We start from the raw sequence: 19242 nt of genomic DNA on the forward strand, positions 1-19242 counted from the left end.
TTGAAGTTGTGATTCTCTGATCACTAAGTCGAGATTCTATTAAGAGGCCATTGCCTCCTTTCAGTAACATTTGGGCAGTTTATTACTTCAAAAATACAGAAAAAAGGAGGTTCTCTAATGGCGCTATTATGCTTATGAACTAGGTTAGGTGTAATAAAACTTTATAATCTGCAGTAGTTCTCACAAAGCAAAAATTTTGACGTTTTTCCGTTTTAGTGAGAATTATCATCGCAAAGTTCACCAGAAAAGAGCAATATGCGCCAAACCAGAATAATGGCAAAATTTCAACTTGGCGTAGATTGGAGTTCCATTTAAGTTCCACCAATATTGCTAGAATTTGGCAAGTTTTTTCTTAGTTAACAGGGGAAAAAAAACTGAAATTATGTAAAGTAAATAATATTTGTGCTTCATATTCATACATTTTTCAATGAGAAAAACAAATAAAAAAGCATTCTTTACCTACTCCCTTTATTTCCATCAGCTTTTTTATGCTCTCATCACGTGCAGCCAAAGTCTGCTTCTGAGTTTCGATTCTAAGCTCTAATTCCTGAAAAAGAAAAGGCAGATGTTAATGTTAACATCAGAGTTATACTTTGCAATCAATTCAAGCGAGTTTTGAATTTTATGACAAATGAATTTACTGTGATTTACCTCATTCGAAAAAATGAAATATTGGCCCATATCATTAATTTTTTTAATATTATTATATAAAGATGAAAACATTTTTAAATTATGCAAAAAATACTGCTAATAAATTAAAATTACACAAAAAATTTACAATTTTATTTAGTTCAATGAAGCTCTATATTTGAAAATAATTTGAGAAATTAAATTTAATAGTTTTGCATAGTAGGAATGTGTTAGAAATGGTCCACATACAACCAAAAGGCAGTTATAAAATTAATATAACGAATATTTCCTCTTTTTTGTTATAAACAAATTGCATACCATTTATAAGCTTTCAGGAATGAAGGTGTTTTAATGGATATTAGAAAATGTTGGTCAGCAAATCTTGATGGTAATAATGGTAATCATAATTTCTTGTATTGCTGATGCTTTAATTTTTTTGCTTATCTTGTTCTATTATTTCTGCAGCAAATTTTTGCTTGAAGACGTGAAATACTCTAACTTTATGAATACTTTTTAAAATAGAATAACTGTACAAAAGGATAATGCCAAGACAATACAAAGAATATGCACTATCTTATTTTTACACTCAAAACAGCACTTTAGTAGCAATGGCCGGGAAAATTCTGAGCATATATGCGATGACCATGCAAATGAGTTAGCGGCAAAAAGCACTGTAACATTTTCTTTTCAAAGAATTGTATGAAGTCTTCTTAATACAGTCAATTAACACGACTTAGCAGCCATATGATAGGTGCAACTGCATCTGTTTGCACAGTATTTGACACCTATCTGCTACTATATATATTATGCAACGATTTTGTTCTGGTACGTTAATAGTGGATCCTACAATGAAACATCATGGCGCGGTTATAAAATGCTCATGAAACAACTCAAATGCAAAGAAAGAAATCTTTGTCAAAAAAATGAAAATATTGTAATGGGATCACTCATTCCATTTGGACTAGCTTGTGAAGTCAAGTTTATGAATCAAAGACACATAAGAAAGAATAAATATAGCATCATGTGCATACCAAGATAAAAATCTAGCGGGAGTGGTCTCTCTGAAACTTTCTCGCATATTGTGAAATGTAGGTGTTATCCCTTTCCATGCATAAAAATTAAGGATCTTAGGCAAGACCATGAATGCTCAGTGTTCAGAATTTTAATTACGAATCCCCCCCTACATGAAAGTTATGTGTGTGTTAATACAATATTTAAAGCCATGAATGCATTTTGTTCTTTTTCCTATAGGAAGTATACAAAAATGGAAAGTACTGTGATGCCAACAAATTCGTCTCTGAGATTTTGACGAATCTCCACATTTCAAACCTTCCTGAACCCGAAACTGTACTTTTCTAGAGTTATGATAACAGAAATACGATATAACTCAACAATACGATACGATACAACTCAACGATACGATACTATACGAAATAACAATACGATACGATACGATACGATATAACTCAACAATACGATACGATACAACTCAAAAACGCTTTGAATTCACGCCAAATGTGCAAATCTCTATCAAATTTTGAACGAAATCCATTAAGATGAAGTTTGTCAGTCTTTTCGAGTACAAATGAATTTGATAATAACAAAACGTCAAAAGTTAGATATATAATAATATAGGTTTAGTATCTAAAATGTAGATTCTAATCAAATTTTGATACAAATCTATCAAATACAAATAAATACAATGACTTAAATCAATGAAATTCGGTATGGGATGTTCTGACAACAGCTGTAGCTCCGGGTCACACTTTAATTTCAATCGGTCGGGAAGAAGATATCTAAAATGCCCATTCGCGCAATAGATTCAGTAATAATGCCAGATTCAAGCCAAAGATCTATATTTCGTGACTACTGTTCGCCAACGCCATGCAAGGGATTCGCGGTTTTATTCAGTCTCCAATTTTACACGGGAAGGATGGGTATTTATTGGGAAAGCTATGTGGCTGCCCAAGAAAGTTGAAAGGAGATTATCCCTTAGAAAGTTGAAGGGAGATTATTTACGCTGGTTCCTTATCTGATTAAAGCAAAACAAAATTTATACAGACGGACAATTTTAGTAATGACCCCATCTAAATTTCCTTTAATTATGTTGTGTTTTAGAGACGCCGAGTTTATATGCATGGAAAAGTACATATTGACAGACACTCAACTCAGTGACAGATTTGCTTCGAAATTTGATAAGGATCAACACCTTGAACGCTAAACTTTTGCACCAAATTTTACCCATCCAGCTTCTACAGTTTGTGGTAATCGTGTGTTCCCTTACATTTGGGCAGCCACATAGCTAGAACTACCGATGAATAAATTTCATTTAACATTTGATAAAAAAAAACGATAAAATTGATATTTAAGACCACAGCCAAATTTCATCCATCTAGCTCAAAGCAGCTTTGGATTATTGTGGGCACAGACAGACAAATAGATATAATTCAAAAAATATTTTTTTCGCACCCGGGAAAACCTAAAAAGTCGACATTTATAAAAAACTCGAAGGCGAATTTCTTAATGATTGAATAATTTCATTTTGTATACTAGATGGCGCTACTGAAAAAACAAGAGACGCACCCTTGGCTTAAAAATCACTGACTTCTAAAGTCAGCGGACTTGTCTATGACAAGTGCCATTAGAAACAACACAACAACAACAACTTTGTATACTTGGTGTCCGAAAAAGTAAAAATGGTTCCTTTCTTTATTTTTCACAATATGGAATGGAAAAAAATTTATTTCAAATCAAATATTACATGAATTTTGAAATTCACATACAGTTTTATGAAATAAATTTAAATAATTCATTACTAACAATATATATGATTTAAAGGCTTAGATCCAATGTTGTCAGAGCTTTTTATAAATAGTTAAAAAAATAATAAAAATGTATCGTATCGTCTTAAAATGAGTAAAAAAGATAATTAGATAAAAATATTAATTTAATGAATGAATTAATATTAATTTATTCAAATGAATACTTTTATTTTTTAAATATGAGCTATTAACTTATAAGTTAACTTCGGGACAAATCAAAGTCAATTTTATATTGTGGGACAAATTTCGAAATTAGGGATTGTCCCGATTAAACTGGGACGTTAGGTCACCTTAGAATAACCTCAGACGTGCTACACTTGACACAATTGGAGAGTGTCTACAAAAGCTTACTTAAATGCAATATCTTTCAATCAAATATCTGATTCTGAAAGCACCGATTTCATTTAATCTTATGTATTTGTTACACTGACTTCCAGTGTGAAATAATAAATTGTTTTAAAACAACAAAACTTTTGAATTAGGAAGACGAATCTGTTTCACTCGTCTCTTTTCACGTTAACTGCCAACCCAGCCTTGGCACAATGACACAGTAGGGGAGATGCCAAATGGGGAGCCAAGACAAAACTTTCTTTCGGTTGCGTCTCGCCACTGTCAAAGTAGAAAAAGTAGAGGAGAGAGGGGGGGGGGGGGTCATCAGACTGACGCCACTATTTTGTTTTCTTTTTGCTACAGGAAAGTAAAATATTTTGCTACGCAATATTTTTGTATCAATTAAGACCCAAAAGCTAAGTTTCCGAGGTTTTTGAAATTTTTAATTTGAAGAATGCTTTAAACGACAAAGAATTATTTTCATGTTTACGTCAATAAATGTATTGATGAAAAATCGGTCGAATCGGTACCACTACGTTTAAAGGCCATTATAAAAGTCAAAAGGCATGTAACTAAAAACTGACACTTTCTTTCCATGAGAGATATTACAAAGATTTCATTGGTGTATTCTCAATTTTTTGATACAAAAATCTGCATATGTTTATTTAAAATGCTTTTGAAACATTCCAATTTAGAATTTTTTTTGTTCATTGTTCTTTATTTTTACTTAAAATTAAACCATTTGTTATGTGTAAAAATAAAAACATGTTTGCACTTCTCGTTAATGTGCTATTTATTTTAAAGTCGGATTTATCAAGTAAAAGTAAGGTGTACTCTCAATTGTTTGAGCCACTGTATGTTTATGAAAATTTAAATAAGTTTGAAATCCACTAATCCTTGAGATTGCGTAAGAATTGCCAATGACAACTTATTTTTTGGCATTGATGACTTGCAGTCCGTTAGCGATGTGAAGGAATATTGGTTAGTGGATTTCAACCCTAATTTAATTGTTGATATGCGGTCTTTTGAACTGTGCGTAACGATGTAAGTAAGCTACTTCGTTGCCGAATGAAATAAAGATTCCAACTTAGCAAACGCAGCTCAAAAACCCAGCAGAAGTTTTAAATCTTCTGCTTAAATCTTGCGAGACCGAGTTAGACTAACAGTCTATTTTGAAGATAGTCAATAATTATTTTGGGACGGACTCAATTTAATTCCCACTTGGTCATTGAACCTTTGAATCGGTATGTATGTAGGAAATGTGTGTCCCTAATAGATTCAAAGGGCAGTATGCATCATTTTTGGTGGAATTGGATTCTAAATCACTTTGCCTCTATGTCAATATCAAACTGGAGTGCGAACTTTCTAGTTCTTTCTCGCCTGAGAAACCTCGAAACTTTGGGATTTCAGAATACAGAAATTTCATCCTTCAAAGGTAAGAGAAATTCCTAAGTCCTTCAAAATCCGCAATGATAGATCATACTTTTAAGGAGTATCCACAAAAGAAGATTCTACCTAACTGTTAAGAATTAGGAGAAAGCGTGGGAAAAAATGTGTTCTGCTCTTTCTACTTTTAGGACTGAATTTCTCAACCTGTAGTGAGCATACCACCAGTGCTAAGTGAAATTGTCTCGGGTGTACAGACCTATAATGGGCATAGATAGATATCTATGTAGATATTAATTATTATGCATAATGGATCTAGACAGGCGCACGTAGAGCAATGAAGATAGGCAAAGAGATATGCAAGAAACAAAAGGTTGTGAAATGCTATTTTAACGTAAGGCACTCTAAAGAACAAAGCAAGCGCCTCAGATATTTAATCAATCTCATTGAAATAAAAAAAGTGATCGAAATTTCTGAAGCCTATTAGGGCGATCATCGTACTTTTCTTGATTGGGTGTTTCGTGTGATTCAATACCGAAAAAGTTAATATCGTAACTAAAGAGAATAACAATACCTTAATAGTTTCCCTAAGAAGAAATATCTCCTTGGTCATGTGTTCCTTCTCGTTGTACAGAGCTTCGAGATGCTGCTGTACCTCGGCGTCCGGATTCCTCATGTGGGCCAGCCTCAGTTCTTCCTCTAGCTGACGAATCAGGGCGGCTTGTTTCTGAAAAATATAATCATGAACATTAATCATCACGTTGACAGATACGCAAAAGAAACAGAAAAAAATTGCGGCCGAAACTGAGAAATATATGCAAAGATGCATTAATATCCCTTATACCATCCTTTTAAGTTGTAATTGGTTTTGTATTGATTCTATAATAAAATGAGGCTATTGCTAATGGCCTGTCAAATGTTTGAAGTAAATATATTTGGATTACCGAATCGTGTCGGAGTTTTATAAACAAATTCAGGTACGACCTGTTGCTCAAGTTTCATTAACCTGTCGTTGAATGGATTCCAATTAACATCAAATATTAGGAACATAAATATTTACAGCAAACAATCTTTAATTCAAAACATTCTAAATTAATGGAAAAATACAATGAATCTAAACGCTTTTTCCAATACAATGGATTGTTAATAATTTAGCAAATATCAGAGAACAGGGTTGTTGGATTATCGAAAATCCTATACCGAATTAATGACATTCTTTGAAAAGAATAGTAATAAAGAAATATAATTTAAAATCAAAATCTATGTTTATTGCCACAGATATTACAAAATAAACTATACTATCTCTACTCGTACATTTCTCCTTAACAATAAAGAAAAGTATGCGTCAGACTATCTTGGTGTTCCAAAGGACAGATCACTTGATCTACATAATTTGGCACAGATATACTTTGAAACACAAGGAGCCTGCACCTCGGAATGTTTCGGAATATTTAATAAATTAAAAATTAAGCAAGATTTTAGCGTTTTCCCGCGCTAACCCATGAAAATATTTTTGCATAGAACCTATTTTTAGACCAGTGGTTCTTAACCTTTTTAAGCCGCTACCCAAATTTGAGAAATATGTTCATGTCGCGACCCAAAAAAAAGTCAAAATTTTTTCATTGTTTTATTTTAGATCGTATTTTAAAAAAATCTTCAATCCTACGATGATGATTTTTTTTAACTTACAAATTTTTTATTTATTTTTTAATAATAAAGATAAACAAAAGTACTTTTCGACCCAAGGAAAATTTAATTAATAATCAAGTGTTTTTAATAATTTTTATTGACCAAATTAAAATATATTTATAACTTTTTGAAAATAATTGACATTTTAACTTATTCCTAAAAAAAAGAAATATCAATGCATATGTTAAGTCTTTTAAATTTTAAATGCAAGTCATACAGTTTTAATGAGAACCTTGTACTTGAATACATTTTCAAAGATCTTCAAACCTCGGTTGAATGCTTGTCAAGGAGCACCTTATATCTATTTCAGGATTTAACTTGTTCGAGTAATTGTTTTTGATTACACACAGAGCCGAAAAACCAGCCTCACACATATATGTTGTTGCAAAGGGCAATAATACTTTTAGGGCTTCTTTAACAATTATTGGCTTTTCGGTTTTAATTTTAACCAGAAAGCACTTTGTATTTCTATTAATTGTTCTTGAAATTGATTAATATTAACAAATTCCTCATGCAAATCACTTACATCAAAATTAAATGGCATTCAAATATTTGGAGCGCTTCTCTTGTACGCCCTCGCCAGCTTTGTTCCATTTAGTTCTCACCATTATTATCATCACACGTACTTTTTTTTGCTCTCGCTTTTTTAATCAGCTGATATTTTTTGATCTTGTTAATCACATTCATTTTCGATTGTTGATATTTATTCAAGTCGTCATTTCTAAAATGTCTGAAATTTGGTGTATTACTAACTCTTTTGGTTAGACTCAGCGCGACCCAAGAAATATGCTTCGCGACCCAATTTTGGGTCGCGACCCATAGGTTAAGAACCGCTGTTTTAGACCACCGTAAAAATTTAAAAAATCGTTCTTTAAAAACTGCGATGAAATTTTTTCTTGAATTTAAATAATTTTTGCTAAAATATTTTTTTTCCATAATTTTCAAGATTGCTGCAAGGAAACTGAAACATTTTTGATTGTTTCATTATATATTTAATAGCATGATTCTCGTTTAATTCTGAAAGATACGAAAGAAAGAATTATCAGGTCGCTATTCCTCTAATTATCAGGATTGTTTATTTTAAAAATCAGAAGGAAAAAAAATAATAAGAAGGACAATGTGCAATTTTAAATAAGATTACCTAGACATTTAAGCAATTACTGACACTATAATGTCTTGAGATTCCAATTCTTTTTGGAAGAATCATGTGCATAATAAACAAAACAGGTGCAAGGCTTTAAAATAACACGTGCATAATATTTTTCACAACTTGATAATCACAAATATTTTGTTAACGGAATCATGAACATCTAATTGCAAATGAAAGTTTAAATGAAATGAAAGACATCCAATATTTCCGTTGAATCAACTGGTCGCCAAAGGCGGCTAGCACATAAAATAATACACAATATAATTCAAAATCACCGCAAATTAGATCGTTAACGGTGTTTCAAGGCCACTGGCACCCGCAAACATTAACTTGCTTTCCATTTAAAGCTCTCCACTCGCCCTCTAAAATCGCCAACAGTAAGAGAGGTTTCAAATTACTATAGCGTGGATTATGGTGAGTCTACTATGTATTGCAAATGGCATACAGTTTTGCAAATTGAATAAAAATTAATATGCAAATTTCTCGATCATATACATAACAAAGTTGCCAAAGTGGTATTAACTGTCTAGACACAAAATTAATCTAAGGGATAATAGCTATAACAAACTCGAAAATTATCAGAAATTCAGCTAAACAGGGAGGAAATATCTTAATAGTAGCCAACTTTGGCGCGCTTGGCATGCTTTTCCATTACTATAGTAATCAGACGCCGCAGATCGTATTATTCAACTAACTAACATATTCAATTATCAACGTAATGAATCACAAAGTTTGATGAATAACTAACCATATCATTTTAATAGAGTCTTCTAGAACTAAGCCATCTTTAGGAATCAGACTGCATTTTATAGTTAATTAGCCATTATATTGTCTATAGACAATATAATGGTTCGTCCTGATCTTGGATTGTTACAGTTCATGAAATGAAACTTATGATGAACTTAACCCCGTTACACATTAACCTGGCCATTAATTATGTAACTTTGAGTAAATTGTAGGAATATGTCATGAGGTTACCATAAATCATGAGAAACGACCTCTTTCCCACTTTGTCATGAACGAACAAAGGATGCCTTGTGCAAGAATGGAAGTATTGATCCATGCACTACATTTCACGGGACCCAAATGCAAAACTGAAAAGGCATCGTATAGTGACTATTTGCTCTTTTCCCAAGCTTCTATAAATTGAAACTTCTTATGTTATTATTAAATAAGAGAGAGGAACCAACTTAATTAGACGCATGGTAAAATGAAATTTCGATAACACATTCTTGCAATTACATTCTGTATGTAAAGTAACCAGAGTAAGACTTCTTAATAGGTCTTTTCTAAAGACCACTAGAAAACGATGTACTACAATAAAAATTTATAACCGAATCTTGGTTAAGAATTCGTATATATATATAACGTTAACGTATATGGCATGAAAGGCACAAACATCGTTTGAATTACTTATTGTGAAATGATAACAATCTTAGTAGGTCTTTTGTAATGATCATCAGAAAACGATGTGCTACAATAAAAATGTCTAACCGAATCTTGGTTAAAAATTCGTATATATATAAAACGTTAACGTATATGACAGGAAAGGCACAAGCATCGTTTGAATTACTTATTGTCAAATGATAACAATCTTAGTAGGTCTTTTCTAAAGATCATCAGAAAACGATGTGCTACAATAAAAATGTATAACCGAATCTTGGTTAAAAATTCGTATATATATAAAACGTTAACGTATATGGCAGGAAAGGCACAAGCATCGTTTGAATTACTTATTGTCAAATGATAACAATCTTAGTAGGTCTTTTCTAAAGACCACTAGAAAACGATGTGCTACAATAAAAATGTATAACCGAATCTTGGTTAAGAATTCGTATATATATAAAACGTTAACGTATATGGCAGGAAAGGCACAAACATCGTTTGAATTACTTATTGTGAAATGATAACAATCTTAGTAGGTCTTTTGTAAAGATCATCAGAAAACGATGTGCTACAATAAAAATGTATAACCGAATCTTGGTTAAAAATTCGTATATATATAAAACGTTAACGTATATGGCAGGAAAGGCCCAAGCATCGTTTGAATTACTTATTGTCAAATGATAGCAATCTTAGTAGGTCTTTTCTAAAGATCATCAGAAAACGATGTGCTACAATAAAAATGTATAACCGAATCTTGGTTAAGAATTCGTATATATATAAAACGTTAACGTATATGGCAGGAAAGGCACAAGCATCGTTTGAATTACTTATTGTCAAATGATAACAATCTTAGTAGGTCTTTTCTAAAGATCATCAGAAAACGATGTGCTACAATAAAAATGTATAACCGAATCTTGGTTAAAAATTCGTATATATATAAAACGTTAACGTATATGGCAGGAAAGGCACAAGCATCGTTTGAATTACTTATTGTCAAATGATAACAATCTTAGTAGGTCTTTTCTAAAGACCACTAGAAAACGATGTGCTACAATAAAAATGTATAACCGAATCTTGGTTAAGAATTCGTATATATATAAAACGTTAACGTATATGGCAGGAAAGGCACAAACATCGTTTGAATTACTTATTGTGAAATGATAACAATCTTAGTAGGTCTTTTGTAAAGATCATCAGAAAACGATGTGCTACAATAAAAATGTATAACCGAATCTTGGTTAAAAATTCGTATATATATAAAACGTTAACGTATATGGCAGGAAAGGCCCAAGCATCGTTTGAATTACTTATTGTCAAATGATAGCAATCTTAGTAGGTCTTTTCTAAAGATCATCAGAAAACGATGTGCTACAATAAAAATGTATAACCGAATCTTGGTTAAGAATTCGTATATATATAAAACGTTAACGTATATGGCAGGAAAGGCACAAGCATCGTTTGAATTACTTATTGTCAAATGATAACAATCTTAGTAGGTCTTTTCTAAAGATCATCAGAAAACGATGTGCTACAATAAAAATGTATAACCGAATCTTGGTTAAAAATTCGTATATATATAAAACGTTAACGTATATGGCAGGAAAGGCACAAGCATCGTTTGAATTACTTATTGTCAAATGATAACAATCTTAGTAGGTCTTTTCTAAAGATCATCAGAAAACGATGTGCTACAATAAAAATGTATAACCGAATCTTGGTTAAGAATTCGTATATATATAAAACGTTAACGTATATGGCAGGAAAGGCACAAACATCGTTTGAATTACTTATTGTGAAATGATAACAATCTTAGTAGGTCTTTTCTAAAGATCATCAGAAAACGATGTGCTACAATAAAAATGTATAACCGAATCTTGGTTAAGAATTCGTATATATATAAAACGTTAACGTATATGGCAGGAAAGGCACAAGCATCGTTTGAATTACTTATTGTCAAATGATAACAATCTTAGTAGGTCTTTTCTAAAGATCATCAGAAAACGATGTGCTACAATAAAAATGTATAACCGAATCTTGGTTAAAAATTCGTATATATATAAAACGTTAACGTATATGGCAGGAAAGGCACAAGCATCGTTTGAATTACTTATTGTCAAATGATAACAATCTTAGTAGGTCTTTTCTAAAGACCACTAGAAAACGATGTGCTACAATAAAAATGTATAACCGAATCTTGGTTAAAAATTCGTATATATATAAAACGTTAACGTATATGGCAGGAAAGGCACAAACATCGTTTGAATTACTTATTGTGAAATGATAACAATCTTAGTAGGTCTTTTGTAATGATCATCAGAAAACGATGTGCTACAATAAAAATGTATAACCGAATCTTGGTTAAAAATTCGTATATATATAAAACGTTAACGTATATGGCAGGAAAGGCACAAGCATCGTTTGAATTACTTATTGTCAAATGATAACAATCTTAGTAGGTCTTTTCTAAAGATCATCAGAAAACGATGTGCTACAATAAAAATGTATAACCGAATCTTGGTTAAAAATTCGTATATATATAAAACGTTAACGTATATGGCAGGAAAGGCACAAGCATCGTTTGAATTACTTATTGTCAAATGATAACAATCTTAGTAGGTCTTTTCTAAAGACCACTAGAAAACGATGTGCTACAATAAAAATGTATAACCGAATCTTGGTTAAGAATTCGTATATATATAAAACGTTAACGTATATGGCAGGAAAGGCACAAACATCGTTTGAATTACTTATTGTGAAATGATAACAATCTTAGTAGGTCTTTTGTAATGATCATCAGAAAACGATGTGCTACAATAAAAATGTATAACCGAATCTTGGTTAAAAATTCGTATATATATAAAACGTTAACGTATATGGCAGGAAAGGCACAAGCATCGTTTGAATTACTTATTGTCAAATGATAACAATCTTAGTAGGTCTTTTCTAAAGATCATCAGAAAACGATGTGCTACAATAAAAATGTATAACCGAATCTTGGTTAAAAATTCGTATATATATAAAACGTTAACGTATATGGCAGGAAAGGCACAAGCATCGTTTGAATTACTTATTGTCAAATGATAACAATCTTAGTAGGTCTTTTCTAAAGACCACTAGAAAACGATGTGCTACAATAAAAATGTATAACCGAATCTTGGTTAAAAATTCGTATATATATAAAACGTTAACGTATATGGCAGGAAAGGCACAAACATCGTTTGAATTACTTATTGTGAAATGATAACAATCTTAGTAGGTCTTTTGTAATGATCATCAGAAAACGATGTGCTACAATAAAAATGTATAACCGAATCTTGGTTAAAAATTCGTATATATATAAAACGTTAACGTATATGGCAGGAAAGGCACAAGCATCGTTTGAATTACTTATTGTCAAATGATAACAATCTTAGTAGGTCTTTTCTAAAGATCATCAGAAAACGATGTGCTACAATAAAAATGTATAACCGAATCTTGGTTAAAAATTCGTATATATATAAAACGTTAACGTATATGGCAGGAAAGGCACAAGCATCGTTTGAATTACTTATTGTCAAATGATAACAATCTTAGTAGGTCTTTTCTAAAGACCACTAGAAAACGATGTGCTACAATAAAAATGTATAACCGAATCTTGGTTAAGAATTCGTATATATATAAAACGTTAACGTATATGGCAGGAAAGGCACAAACATCGTTTGAATTACTTATTGTGAAATGATAACAATCTTAGTAGGTCTTTTGTAATGATCATCAGAAAACGATGTGCTACAATAAAAATGTATAACCGAATCTTGGTTAAAAATTCGTATATATATAAAACGTTAACGTATATGGCAGGAAAGGCACAAGCATCGTTTGAATTACTTATTGTCAAATGATAACAATCTTAGTAGGTCTTTTCTAAAGATCATCAGAAAACGATGTGCTACAATAAAAATGTATAACCGAATCTTGGTTAAAAATTCGTATATATATAAAACGTTAACGTATATGGCAGGAAAGGCACAAGCATCGTTTGAATTACTTATTGTCAAATGATAGCAATCTTAGTAGGTCTTTTCTAAAGATCATCAGAAAACGATGTGCTACAATAAAAATGTATAACCGAATCTTGGTTAAGAATTCGTATATATATAAAACGTTAACGTATATGGCAGGAAAGGCACAAGCATCGTTTGAATTACTTATTGTCAAATGATAACAATCTTAGTAGGTCTTTTCTAAAGATCATCAGAAAACGATGTGCTACAATAAAAATGTATAACCGAATCTTGGTTAAAAATTCGTATATATATAAAACGTTAACGTATATGGCAGGAAAGGCACAAGCATCGTTTGAATTACTTATTGTCAAATGATAACAATCTTAGTAGGTCTTTTCTAAAGATCATCAGAAAACGATGTGCTACAATAAAAATGTATAACCGAATCTTGGTTAAGAATTCGTATATATATAAAACGTTAACGTATATGGCAGGAAAGGCACAAACATCGTTTGAATTACTTATTGTGAAATGATAACAATCTTAGTAGGTCTTTTCTAAAGATCATCAGAAAACGATGTGCTACAATAAAAATGTATAACCGAATCTTGGTTAAGAATTCGTATATATATAAAACGTTAACGTATATGGCAGGAAAGGCACAAGCATCGTTTGAATTACTTATTGTCAAATGATAACAATCTTAGTAGGTCTTTTCTAAAGATCATCAGAAAACGATGTGCTACAATAAAAATGTATAACCGAATCTTGGTTAAAAATTCGTATATATATAAAACGTTAACGTATATGGCAGGAAAGGCACAAGCATCGTTTGAATTACTTATTGTCAAATGATAACAATCTTAGTAGGTCTTTTCTAAAGACCACTAGAAAACGATGTGCTACAACAAAAATGTATAACCGAATCTTGGTTAAAAATTCGTATATATATAAAACGTTAACGTATATGGCAGGAAAGGCACAAACATCGTTTGAATTACTTATTGTGAAATGATAACAATCTTAGTAGGTCTTTTGTAATGATCATCAGAAAACGATGTGCTACAATAAAAATGTATAACCGAATCTTGGTTAAAAATTCGTATATATATAAAACGTTAACGTATATGGCAGGAAAGGCACAAGCATCGTTTGAATTACTTATTGTCAAATGATAACAATCTTAGTAGGTCTTTTCTAAAGACCACTAGAAAACGATGTGCTACAATAAAAATGTATAACCGAATCTTGGTTAAGAATTCGTATATATATAAAACGTTAACGTATATGGCAGGAAAGGCACAAACATCGTTTGAATTACTTATTGTGAAATGATAACAATCTTAGTAGGTCTTTTGTAATGATCATCAGAAAACGATGTGCTACAATAAAAATGTATAACCGAATCTTGGTTAAAAATTCGTATATATATAAAACGTTAACGTATATGGCAGGAAAGGCACAAGCATCGTTTGAATTACTTATTGTCAAATGATAACAATCTTAGTAGGTCTTTTCTAAAGATCATCAGAAAACGATGTGCTACAATAAAAATGTATAACCGAATCTTGGTTAAAAATTCGTATATATATAAAACGTTAACGTATATGGCAGGAAAGGCACAAGCATCGTTTGAATTACTTATTGTCAAATGATAGCAATCTTAGTAGGTCTTTTCTAAAGATCATCAGAAAACGATGTGCTACAATAAAAATGTATAACCGAATCTTGGTTAAGAATTCGTATATATATAAAACGTTAACGTATATGGCAGGAAAGGCACAAGCATCGTTTGAATTACTTATTGTCAAATGATAACAATCTTAGTAGGTCTTCTCTAAAGATCATCAGAAAACGATGTGCTACAATAAAAATGTATAACCGAATCTTGGTTAAAAATTCGTATATATATAAAACGTTAACGTATATGGCAGGAAAGGCACAAGCATCGTTTGAATTACTTATTGTCAAATGATAACAATCTTAGTAGGTCTTTTCTAAAGACCACTAGAAAACGATGTGCTACAATAAAAATGTATAACCGAATCTTGGTTAAGAATTCGTATATATATAAAACGTTAACGTATATGGCATGAAAGGCACAAACATCGTTTGAATTACTTATTGTGAAATGATAACAATCTTAGTAGGTCTTTTGTAAAGATCATCAGAAAACGATGTGCTACAATAAAAATGTATAACCGAATGTTGGTTAAAAATTCGTATATATATAAAACGTTAACGTATATGGCAGGAAAGGCACAAGCATCGTTTGAATTACTTATTGTCAAATGATAACAATCTTAGTAGGTCTTTTCTAAAGATCATCAGAAAACGATGTGCTACAATAAAAATGTATAACCGAATCTTGGTTAAAAATTCGTATATATATAAAACGTTAACGTATATGGCAGGAAAGGCACAAGCATCGTTTGAATTACTTATTGTCAAATGATAGCAATCTTAGTAGGTCTTTTCTAAAGATCATCAGAAAACGATGTGCTACAATAAAAATGTATAACCGAATCTTGGTTAAGAATTCGTATATATATAAAACGTTAACGTATATGGCAGGAAAGGCACAAGCATCGTTTGAATTACTTATTGTCAAATGATAACAATCTTAGTAGGTCTTTTCTAAAGATTATCAGAAAACGATGTGCTACAATAAAAATGTATAACCGAATCTTGGTTAAAAATTCGTATATATATAAAACGTTAACGTATATGGCAGGAAAGGCACAAACATCGTTTGAATTACTTATTGTGAAATGATAACAATCTTAGTAGGTCTTTTGTAAAGATCATCAGAAAACGATGTGCTACAATAAAAATGTATAACCGAATCTTGGTTAAAAATTCGTATATATATAAAACGTTAACGTATATGGCAGGAAAGGCACAAGCATCGTTTGAATTACTTATTGTCAAATGATAACAATCTTAGTAGGTCTTTTCTAAAGATCATCAGAAAACGATGTGCTACAATAAAAATGTATAACCGAATCTTGGTTAAAAATTCGTATATATATAAAACGTTAACGTATATGGCAGGAAAGGCACAAGCATCGTTTGAATTACTTATTGTCAAATGATAACAATCTTAGTAGGTCTTTTCTAAAGATCATCAGAAAACGATGTGCTACAATAAAAATGTATAACCGAATCTTGGTTAAGAATTCGTATATATATAAAACGTTAACGTATATGGCAGGAAAGGCACAAGCATCGTTTGAATTACTTATTGTCAAATGATAACAATCTTAGTAGGTCTTTTCTAAAGATCATCAGAAAACGATGTGCTACAATAAAAATGTATAACCGAATCTTGGTTAAAAATTCGTATATATATAAAACGTTAACGTATATGGCAGGAAAGGCACAAGCATCGTTTGAATTACTTATTGTCAAATGATAACAATCTTAGTAGGTCTTTTCTAAAGACCACTAGAAAACGATGTGCTACAATAAAAATGTATAACCGAATCTTGGTTAAAAATTCGTATATATATAAAACGTTAACGTATATGGCAGGAAAGGCACAAACATCGTTTGAATTACTTATTGTGAAATGATAACAATCTTAGTAGGTCTTTTGTAATGATCATCAGAAAACGATGTGCTACAATAAAAATGTATAACCGAATCTTGGTTAAAAATTCGTATATATATAAAACGTTAACGTATATGGCAGGAAAGGCACAAGCATCGTTTGAATTACTTATTGTCAAATGATAACAATCTTAGTAGGTCTTTTCTAAAGATCATCAGAAAACGATGTGCTACAATAAAAATGTATAACCGAATCTTGGTTAAAAATTCGTATATATATAAAACGTTAACGTATATGGCAGGAAAGGCACAAGCATCGTTTGAATTACTTATTGTCAAATGATAACAATCTTAGTAGGTCTTTTCTAAAGACCACTAGAAAACGATGTGCTACAATAAAAATGTATAACCGAATCTTGGTTAAGAATTCGTATATATATAAAACGTTAACGTATATGGCATGAAAGGCACAAACATCGTTTGAATTACTTATTGTGAAATGATAACAATCTTAGTAGGTCTTTTGTAAAGATCATCAGAAAACGATGTGCTACAATAAAAATGTATAACCGAGTCTTGGTTAAAAATTCGTATATATATAAAACGTTAACGTATATGGCAGGAAAGGCACAAGCATCGTTTGAATTACTTATTGTCAAATGATAACAATCAAATGTAAAGAGACCGCCAAACGTTAAAAATCAAAATTTAACAAACGGCGAAAAGATCACGTATCAAATTTAATTTATTTAACTCGTTGTCTTTTAGACTTTTTGCAATTACATTCATGCGAAATAAAAGTTCAACAGGCTGTTAACTAACTGTTTGGCTGATATGGTTTTAAATTTGGTACCTATCTCCATTTTCGATGTAAAATTGTGTACTAAATTATATTCATCTAATTTTTTACGTTTTTTAGTCATTATGTTCATCTATGTTCGAACAGATAGACAGAAAAATTCCACGTGAATGGATTTCGTTTAAAACTTGATAAAAGTCTATCTACATATTTGATGCAAAAATTACATAATAAATTTCATTCATCCAGCTCTGAACGTTTTTTGAGGTATGTCTGTCTGTCTTCGAACACGATTATTAAAAAAATTCCGGACTCGGGAGGTTTGAAATGTGAAGAATGATCAAAATCTTGAGCCCGAATTTACTGACGATTACAGCATTTTCTTTTAGTACTTAGTATATGAAAAAGTTTTTTAAAATAATAATCGGAATTAAAACTGTTCTCGCTAACTGAATTCCTCCCGGGAGTCTTTGTTAGCCAAAATTTAAAACTGTGTCTTGAAGATTAAATTTTTTAAACATATTTAAATTTAAGCGACTCAATTTCAAATGAAATAAGCAGCACATTTCACGAAATATTTAATATCAACGAATATACACTTTTTAAAATCATTTATACCACGAATCTAAATACTGCATTCAACTTTCATTACATTTCCACTCTTTACCAGCGCCAAAACATTAATGCCACGTTGTAGCCCGAAACGCTATACAGCCCTGTATTTATGCGACAAAATAAATCAGGACGCGTGTCTCAGTCAATTCATCAGGCACTTCCTCCAGTTCCAGTATCGTTCAATTATCTGAACTCTTCAGAGCTAAGAGCCACAGCTTTTCGCTAGCTGTGTTTACCCAGGTTGACTTCGGTGTGGTTAAATTAGGAGTCCGTTTCGTGGTAATCTTTTGGATGGCGTCCAAACTACCATTTAGGCCGACGCTTCATGCTAAACTGCGCATTTAACACACTTCATACGATATTCTCCATATTTTTTTAAGTGGGTAAATTTGAAGGTTTTCATTATAAAGTAATAATGTAAATGATGGCGCATTTTTTATGTTGGATATCCAAAGTGTAATCCTAAGATTCATTCAACGGATCATATGTTGTTAAGAAATTATACTAATTAGATTAACAAAACCCTCTAGAAATTAACTAGCTTAAAATATGGATTTTAAATAATGTTCTGATGAGCTATTTTCCGAATCAGAACTTTATTTAATAATTATTCTGATTAGCTATTTTCCGAATCAGAACTTTATTTAATAAGTATTCTGATCAGAACATTATTTATTTAATATTCTGATCAGAACATTATTTAATTAATATTCTGATTAGTTATTTTCAACAGACGATTCCGAATTTCGCCTGTTTATTCAGGATTTTATTTAGAAGTTAATAATTCATATCAAAAATGGTAAATAAATTACATTCTTCAAATTTTCTTTCAAAAGTTGGTTAAAACAGTTTATCTCTATTAATAATAGGAAAAAATAAGTGTGGAGTTTTGGCGTT

At 31.2% G+C, this 19242-nt stretch overlaps 1 protein-coding gene across 1 annotated transcript in view; it reads right to left on the reverse strand.

Moving 5' to 3' along the window:
- The window catches only part of LOC129969269 (golgin subfamily A member 4-like), a 177952-nt gene that overhangs the window by 55009 nt on the left and 103701 nt on the right, over nucleotides 1-19242 (reverse strand). Inside the window, exons 2-3 of the mRNA XM_056083749.1 lie at nucleotides 5743-5895; nucleotides 460-547 (exon numbers count right to left, since the gene is read on the reverse strand). Coding sequence (XP_055939724.1) covers nucleotides 460-547; nucleotides 5743-5895 — 241 coding nt within the window. The remainder of the gene's footprint in view (nucleotides 1-459; nucleotides 548-5742; nucleotides 5896-19242) is intronic.

This window comes from Argiope bruennichi, chromosome 5 (assembly GCF_947563725.1).
Source record: "Argiope bruennichi chromosome 5, qqArgBrue1.1, whole genome shotgun sequence".
Lineage (NCBI taxonomy): Eukaryota > Metazoa > Arthropoda > Arachnida > Araneae > Araneidae > Argiope > Argiope bruennichi.